A 9,617-nucleotide genomic window follows, 5' to 3' on the forward strand; every position below is an offset into this window, starting at 1 on the left:
CAATGGCGTCCTATAACACATGGCGAAAAATCAAACAGTTGTTAGTCAAATGCGACCATGCATTATGCCACTTACAATCTTTTTTACCCTTGATTTGTTGAGGGCTTGGCAACTTATGTTTATCGCTCAGCTTTATCTGCTTATCTTTATATAGTTTATCAAATATAAGGTCAGCTTTGGTTACATCGAACAAGAACGTTCTAGCCTTCTTGTTTTCATCTTTTATAGGCTCATCTTTACTCGACGATCTAGGCTTAGCCATTATAGGACAAGTATACACGTCTCTTTTGATTAATTCGGCCAAACACATTTCGGTTTGATTGTAATATTCGTCTTTAATGGTATGAACATCAAAATTTGGGTCTCTATAATAAGTCGCCTTGCTAGAATTTTTCATTTGCTCTTCTTCTCTTATTAATCATTCATACCTAATCACATTTGCGCTCAATTGGAAAAGATCAGAAAATTTCCTGTCTTGGAATTTCTTTTTCAAATCAAAGTTTAGACAACTTTGAGCGATTTTAACAAACTCCTTTTCGGGTAAAAGTACAAAACATTTACTTCTTGCTGTCTTGAACCTTTGAAGGAAACCTTCTGCCCATTCGTTTGGCATTTGACGTAGATTCGCCAAATCGGTGAAAGTAACTTCAGACTCAATCTTATAAAACTGAGTATGGAACAATTACTCCAATTGTTGTTATATTTGAACAGAGTTTGCTGGCAAATTGATGAACTAAGAGAAAGTTACTCCTGTTAATGAACTAGGGAACAATCTCATTTTTTGGTAGTCGGTTACTTCACCACTTTGCAGTGTGAATCGCCCTATGTGTTCTAGAGTAGACACCTCTCATAACTCGATAAATAATGAGAATTTTGGCACTTTATACCCTCGAAACCATGGATATGCTTGGTCTACCCAATCAGGGTATGACTTTGTAAAAGTCGGCCTAATGACAGGACGTACCCCAAAAGCCATTTGATCATGTACTATTTCCATAATTTGATTTCTGAACATGACGTTAAGGTCATATGAAATTCGTACAGGTTGGTTGATCGGTTGATTTGCCTGAGGCTTGATGTTTGGTCCTTGGTTGGCAACAAAGTTGCCATGATTTGGGCCATGTTACCATTAGCCTGAATATTTATTCCATCATTGATACGTGGGGTATTCTGTCCATTATTTAGGACATTATCTCTTATATTTAGGTTACCCCCCAAGTTAGATGTACCACCATCCCCTGGTTTGAAGTATGTGGACCAAAAGGTGGTTCTATCCCTTGATTTAGACTTAGGACTGGGGAATTATGTCCCACGATTGTCCTAGTTTGAAAGTGATTTGCAATAGGCACAACTGGCTGACAAATTTGGTCTACTAACTTATTCATTATTTCATTTAATATATTCAGTTGTTTGGCCATATTGTCATAATGTGCATTCCCATTCTGAGTAAATCTTTCCATATTATGAACATTTCGTAGATTTACCTGTTCAACGACATCCCGTGTGAGTTCTCCAAGTAATGTACGCATGATTCGAGGACTCAACTCTGTCATTGGTTCGTAACGACTGTAACTGCTTTGACTCTGTCCCTCTGTTCGTGGAGAGCTTTGCCGCTCCTCATATCGCTTGATTACAGACTGGACTCCTTCCTGACTTGCTGCTTCCTTATCAGATTTGTGAGGCATATTGTTTCACCGTTTGTATCTTCAACACCAAACGCCATGGTCCCACTGGGCGTGCCAAATTGTTTCGCGCGAGTAGTAGCTAACAATTAAAAAAGGGATCAGACAATTGTGTAAGGAACAAACCTCTTGAGACGAAGTCCTAATAATGGGTGTTTTATTGGCGATGATTTACAATTGGAAATAAACAGAATGCCTCCAAGGGGCGCAAGCACACGAGTACTAAAAGAAATGTTTAAGTTTAAACTAAGAAATCGAAATTACATATTCTCTATTTGAGAGTATTTGATTCAGGGTCCTTTTTTCTCTATGTCTTTTCTTCCTTTTATATTCCTTTGATAACTTCTTCGTGACAAACCGTATGAAAATTGCTTGATTGCTGTATAACTACCCACTTTATTTATGGTGGCTAACTTGTCGTGGAACTGCCATCCCTAACTATTGCCATTACTATTTGTCGTTCAACCGCCTTCAACTGGGCTCCTTGAATCATGGAATGTGATAAGATCACTCAATAACTGTTTCAATAACTGCTATTCTGGATAACTATAATATTTTATGCTTGCTAAGATCCTGGGCGATTCGAAGGTTTGAGCGAGAATGGGGTCATCGCTCTGGGTGATCGTAAGGTATTCTATTCGCTCAGATTCTGAGCGTCTTGCAAACTTGGACGATGATGTTACCGTGTTCGTGAGCTTCCACTGCATTCATCAATAATCCTGTTTGGACCTTTATCTTAGATTCCCCAATTGGGCTTCACTCTTTGGGATATTTGATTTGGACCGCACTTTTAGTGTATCAACAATAAGCAAGTCAAATCTTTAGCTTGCTTGATTTCCTATCTTTCCAATGATATATTATTTGTTTTGTGAAGATCTATATATAAAGATGACAATGGGGCGAGCAAGCTTGTACCCACGAGCTCGGCTTGTTAAAGTGACGAGCCAAGCTCAAGCTCGCTCAGCTCGTGCTCTGCCCCAAGAGCTCAAGATTTTTTTAATTTTTAAATTTACCAAACGATGTTTGGTCACTTTTTTGATGAGCCCACGACTTGTAAACTTTATGCTCGTGAGCACCTTTCTCAGCTTGTACCTGAGTTGCTCATGGGCCAAGCTTTGACAAGCTAAGTTGATGAGCCAACGAGCTACTCGATCATTTTATCACCCCTATTCATATAACAAAACTTATGCACCAATTTCCTTTCATGCTCGGCACATGGTTCCTCATTTTGTCTCTTTTGGTCATTTTATATTCAAATTTTATATTTTTATTAATTTTTGCATCAATCATCTTCATATTTAAGGTTTAACCTATAAAAGTAATTTATACACTATATTAAGTTAAACCAGCTTCATCCATCAATATTAAGCATATTTAAAATTCGAGATAAACGTGTAAAACACACTCATCACTAACTTTTAAGAAATTCAAAATTTTGTGTACATTAAACCTAGAATTGAGTCTATATTTCGTAAATAATGGATTAAAGGGAATAAACATCCTGAGCAATTCGAGACTTTGCTGACAACTTAACACTTCATTACAAACGTAATGTTGATTGACAAATCTCATTCCCAAACCTCAAATTTTATGACCACTTGTTGACACGGCATATTTTGTGAAATTTGGGAGTTAGCATTAACTAGGTAGTTGATATAAATGGAAGAATTCTTGAATTTTAAATGAATTTATCACAAATGTCAAATCACAAGTAGATTCAGTTCCTGTTTTAATAACATTATTTAAAAACTCATTTCTACAAAATCTTTTTCATCTATACATTCTCTTAATAAAATAATTTTACATATAAGTTTAAAAAAATTTCATACTCTTTTACTATACATTTTTCAATAAAATCATTATTATAAAATCTATTTTCCCAACAAATGGGACTTAAACAAACCCTTAATATTTTCACAACGCGAACACGAGATTTCCATTTATACTTATCCAATTCGAGCTAACAAATTCATAGTTTCCAATTGAAATTTCTAGATCTCAAATAAAATAAATAAATAATAAATTAATTAATAATAGTAATAATAAAATCACGTTTTAGCCCTTATTTGACAATTATTATACGAAAACTCTTTTTTTACGTACTTATTTTTAATTATATATTCACACAATAAAATATTTTGCATGTAAATTCAAATTTTTTCTACTTTTTAACTATAGATTCTCCTAAAAATTACCATTCAAAACATTATTTTGGCCAAATAATGCCCATCAAATAGGGCTTAGGTAAGTTGCCTATTTGTAATCTAGATCTCCACATTGGATAGATCTTGTGTTTAGCTCTAGTATGTATTATTAATTCGTTAAAGTGATGTTGCACTTACAAAATTTTTCTAAAAAGGTATTATGAGCCTGTTTAGGATTGATTTTGAGAATTGATTTTTTGACTGTTAGGAGAAAAGTGGGGGTTCACTTGTGAGAGAAGAAGTCAAATATGACGGTTGAAATAGTGAAATAACGATCAAAAAATCAATTTTTTAAAGGAAAAAATCGCTCCCAAACAAGCTCGTTCTCTAGATTTCTACATCAATATTGTGCATTAGAAAATCTTAAGCATATAAATAAATTGGCTATTTTTACTCTGTGTGTGTGAGTGAGTTTTATTTTTATTATTATTATTATTATTTTTTTAAATGGTGACTTTTGCATCCAAAATTGGCCACATTTCAAGTCTATCATCCAATTTTGACTATAAATCACGATTGCCCATCAGTTTAAATGCATTCATGAAAAACTATGTAAACACACAACATTTAAATCACAAAAAGGTGAACAAGAGAAATATAATCACAACATTGAACCTATAAACAGAGTTTTAGTAATAAGTTACAAGCAAATAACGATGACATAAAGTCATCAAGTAGTTTATTCTTTGGATGATACAAATAAAAATAATGATATCTAACACAACTAGTATTATAACACCAATTTACGTGATGCTATGTAAAAAATTTAATTAAACGATGCAGCATTAATATCATCTAAATCGATGTTTTAGTACCAATAATTCACGTTATGAATTATACTACAAGTACAGCACTTTGATATCATTATTGACAATTTTCTCACATACAAAGGGCCTGTTTGGGAGCGATTTTTCACCTAAAAAATTAATTTTTTGACCGTTATTTCACTATTCCTGTCCGTCATATTTGATTTCTTCTCTCACGAATGGACCTTACTTTTCTCCTAATGGTCAAAAAATCAATTATCAAAATCACTCGCAAACAGGCTCTTAAAGTGGAGTTCATGATTAAAATAATTACAAATCCCACGTTTGTTAGTGGGATGTCAAAAAGAATGTACAACACCTACACAGATACAGGACCGTGATAGCGAGCTAACCCTAAAACATTTTAGAAACTACTATTTGTCTTAAATTTATGATAATCTTTCTAAAGCGACAATGCATCGAACGCTTGACCAGTCATTGCCTATTTGCGCACATAACATTAATTTACTTTCAAACATCCTTTGATTTGTCCTTATCACGGCCCCGTCCCATAGGCAACCCCACACTGTGAAATGATAAGATAGACTCCCTCGAAAGTCCACGGGAACGACACTTTCAACCGAATCTCACCCAGTAAAAGCACGCACTTTTCTCGTCAACCCGTTCCAAGAACACAAGAAAAGTGAAAGTTTACTCCTACTGATATTCACTCTTCGTATTTTGCACAAAAAGTTAACTACTGTAACAAAAACGGTTCGAGTGTTCTGTTATATACGGATTAGTGCAGTGTTTTTTTGGGGAACAAAATGCAAGATCCAAATTCTAAGCATTTTTCAGGACCAATGAGGCCAGCCCACCACCGGAGGGCACATTCAGAGATGAACTTCCGGCTCCCGGAGGACCTGGATCTAGGGTCGGACACGTTCGACCCGCGGGCTGGAAGCTTTGAGGAGATGGGATCGGAGGACGATTTGTTTTCTACCTACATGGACATTGAGAAACTAAGTGCTGGTGGCGGATCTGGAATGGGAGAAAATGTTTTCGACAATGCTGGTGGTTTTAGTGGTGGTATAGCGACGGAAGGCGGCGGCGATGGGGAGAAGAGTAGTGGAAATGGTGGTATAGCTAGGCATAGGCACAGGCATAGTAATTCGATGGATTCGAGTCTTTTTTCTGGTGAGAGCAGTATTGAAGCTAAGAAAGCAATGGCTCCTGATAAGCTTGCTGAGTTATGGAATCTTGATCCTAAACGTGCCAAAAGGTAGCCTTTTTATATTTTGCAAATCTGTTTTGCATACTGATTTATGGGTTTTATGTACAATTCTATTCCCGATTTGAATTCTTGATGTCGATGTTAATGAATTTCTTTGCATTTAGTTGTGGGACTGGAGAGATCTTGAAATGGACAGTCTTAAGCATAATAAAAGTCGAAAATATTGTTCATTTAATTGTTGTACGCCGCATATGGATCATGCCTCTATGGGATTGAAGAGATCTTGAAATGGATCTTTCCTTGGGAATGTAGAGCTTTCTCAACTCAAGTCGACTGATTATTGTTGTATGTTCAATTATCTTAAGCATATATTCTTCAAAAGGGTGGGGGGTTTTTCATTTTTACTTTAGATTTTTCGATAAAAGAATGATGGCCTTGGTTTTGCTTTGATTGGTTTGTAAAGTGATATATGTGTCAATTTAATGGAAGCATGAACAGGACCTTACTTCATCGTCAAAATCATTGGATCTAAAAGCTTCCGTGGCAAGAATCAACACAAATAGTTAATCAAGAGCAATAATGCAGTCACTTTTATGAATCATTCAACCCAAAAATCTGAGTCAAACCCTCAAATCTAATATTGTATATAAGAGGAGGTGATCAAGCTTTGAAGGCCACGCCTAACATTCATCTATTTCTGAAAATATTTTATTCCTAAAAATTTGATTTCCTTGGAGTTTTATAAGAGGCAGGGGTCGAACAAAATAAGCCAAATTGCAGTTTATCTGGAATAAGGCTTAGCTTATTGTGGATAACTTAACTTTTCCTATGTAATCTATTTTTTTTTTCCTATATATTTTAAATGTCTAAAAAAGCTATGATAATTCTATTAGAAGGTAGGTTGGATATATCTGGCTACTATATATTTTATTTCTGCATTTATCTGTGAACTCAATATGCCACTGCACCATGAAAACTTTTGGTTTGGCTTTGACCAAGTGCAGTCTTTCTCAAAATGTCTGAGAAGAGTTGGGCATATGGAAGGAAACACCTTTGTGTCCCTATTTGTTGTTTTAGCATGCTCAAAGTTGGACTAGAAGAAATTTATGTAATAGTTGACTGTACACAAGTTTGGGTTTTCCCTTTCTTTAATAAATTTATGTTTCTAAATGAATATATAGGATCTTGGCCAATCGACAATCTGCTGCTCGATCAAAAGAGAGAAAAGCCCATTATATGTCTGAACTTGAGAGAAAAGTCCAAACTCTGCAAACTGAAGCAACCACTCTTTCTGCTCAATTGACACTGTTTCAGGTATTTCTTCAAGAACTTGTCTTTCAGTTTGTAGACTTCAGCTCTGTGCTTTAGCCAATCAGAGAACATGTTCTTATGTTATTGTGCATCAGATGGAAATGGTTCTGCAAATTCAGATATTTGAGTTACATCCATATTCAAGTCATTTAGGAACAGTCAACACTTATTATTATTACTAGTTATCTCATTATATTGTAACCTGCCAATGTTGTATCTACAGCAGCCATTGATTTAGCTGATATAAGTTCCTCCACATTCTCAGCTTGGGAGAGATCTAAACCACCACTTAGAAAAACACAGTGTGAACTCGCCTAACAGATTCAAAGGAAATATCATTATGCTCGATACATAATATTCCAAATTCATTGCATCTGCACAATAATATAGGGGTGCTTGAAAGTGGATAAATTAAACCCAATTTTACATCCAGTGAATTTCCATTCTATAGGACCCAAACTTCAAGAAACTATATCTGTTTCAAGCCATTCCTTTGAGCTAGTACCATGATCTAAATAGCATTCATGGATTAATTTTTCTTTTGTACACGCTCAACAATAAAAGCAGTGTAAAAAGAAATTATGTGAAATTGACAAACTTCCCATAAAATGTTTAAAAGGAGAAAGCAAACACCGAGGTCATTGTGAATCTTCATCTTTAACAAAACCCAGAAAGAATACTCTGAAAAATTCCAATGCATGCAATAAAAAAAAAGGACAGAAAATTAACGGGTGAAACTTCAAATGAAGTGCTCAATTAAAACTCAGCATGCCTTATTCCATTTGAAAACTTATAAATTTGTAAAAATAATTTTCTCCTCTTTTCTTAATTTTACCTTTTTGGGTTCCTCTCTATTTGTGCTCAGAATTAGATCTGAAACTTTCAAGAAGTCACACTTTTACTCATGCTTAATGAAGGAGAAAATGGAGAAAATGAACTGTAGATACACATAGAGAACAAATCACCGGAATTTGAAGCTTAGCCAAAAAAGAGAACAGATTCCCACAAATTGTACTGAATTTGAAGCTTAGCCAGAAAAGAAAACAGATTCCCAAAATTTGTGCTCAATTCTTCATAGATTTTTAGAACTATTTTCAAATCTAGAAAGAAAGAGGAAAAAGCGAAGCCTTTGGTGAATATTAGAAAGAGAAATGAAAAAGGATGCTTATCTTTTTTAGAAGATGAAAAGTTCCCATATGAAAACCCACTGACTTCCAAGCAGCTCAATTAATCTGGCTCAATTCAAAGTGGCTTAGACCACAAATTTGGCTTGTGAACAGTAATTCACAATTGCCTCTTTTACTTTTAGTTAGATTATTATTATTTTTTTAATACTTTGATTGATACTTGATAGTGAGATTCAGTTACAGTGCCAAGGAAAACACAAATAGTAGAGCTCTCATAGCTATGCTGTCTACAAGCAATTTATTGTTTTAGTCTAAGGGTTAAATGACCCTCCTGTACGACTCCCTTGATCATAGTCCTGTTTCATGTCCTGCTGCCTCAGAAAATCAACCCTTCTACTTGGGTGCAAATTTATGCACAATGCACTTGTTTTTCTTTCAAAAGGTTTGCACTAGGTGCAGGCTAGATGTTCAACAACTACATGTCATTAATGAATCAGCAAAAGAGTTGCAACTGATTGTCATGTCAAGATGGAATTCCGGTTTGTTTTCGAAGTTGATAAAAAAGATTCAATGAAACCAAAACAGAGGATTGGTTGTTTAAGCAGAAAGAAAAGAAATATAAGAAGAAACTCCCTGAGCCCAAAGTATCTTCTACCCTATAAATTTGTTATGTTTAACTAGAGAACTATAAAGATAAGGGAAGGAGGATCTTCACTGAAAAAAGAATTGCACACCATAATTTCTTCCAAATTCTGAAGCGAATGGAGTAGCCAAAAAGGATTCATGTGGCTGACTCTACATGTTTAGTCCCTTTTTGACAAAGCTTTTTGTAGATTAAAAGATGCCAAACTTCATTTTTAACCACACAGTTCATTGCATGACTTATCCACTTTTTGACCACGTTTCGGGTCCCAACAGCTTATAATTTCTAAAAGCTTTGTCATTCAAAAAATACAAAGCCTTTCTCAGTGTATGACAATTCTATTGTATGTTACCTGGCATATCCTTGCCATAGAAAAGTTGGAAGTTATTTTCCTTCTAGATTTGTTTCCTTTAACAATGCTTTCTTACTTTAAATGTTGCTTTCCTTTGCAGAGAGATACAACAGGGCTGAGTAATGAGAACACTGGGCTTCATCTTCGGTTGCAGGCCATGGAGCAACAAGCTCAAATGCGTGATGGTAAGTGAAAATTGGTTTATTGTTACATTAGATTGTTAAATAATTGAACAATTGATTTTGATTCCCCGTCTCTAAAATTTGGATGCTGTAAAGAACAACCCCCCCCCCCCCCCCCCCCCCCCCCCCCCCCCCC

General features: G+C 35.3%; 1 protein-coding gene and 1 long non-coding RNA gene across 2 annotated transcripts in view; one reads left to right on the forward strand and one right to left on the reverse strand.

Moving 5' to 3' along the window:
- Positions 1-5,183: 5,183 nt before the first annotated feature.
- Positions 5,184-9,617, forward strand: part of LOC111406041 (transcription factor RF2b) — a 5,504-nt gene continuing 1,070 nt past the window's right edge. Inside the window, exons 1-3 of the mRNA XM_023035221.1 lie at positions 5,184-5,914; positions 7,048-7,180; positions 9,400-9,484. Coding sequence (XP_022890989.1) covers positions 5,460-5,914; positions 7,048-7,180; positions 9,400-9,484 — 673 coding nt within the window. The 5' untranslated portion in view covers positions 5,184-5,459. The remainder of the gene's footprint in view (positions 5,915-7,047; positions 7,181-9,399; positions 9,485-9,617) is intronic.
- Positions 7,201-9,380, reverse strand: LOC111406042. The gene is made up of 3 exons (XR_002704920.1): positions 8,143-9,380; positions 7,380-8,050; positions 7,201-7,284 (listed from the first exon to the last, which is right to left on the reverse strand). It is a non-coding gene; the product is annotated as an uncharacterized LOC111406042 (long non-coding RNA).

The sequence above is a fragment of the Olea europaea genome, chromosome 12 (assembly GCF_002742605.1).
Source record: "Olea europaea var. sylvestris chromosome 12, O_europaea_v1, whole genome shotgun sequence".
NCBI lineage: Eukaryota > Viridiplantae > Streptophyta > Magnoliopsida > Lamiales > Oleaceae > Olea > Olea europaea.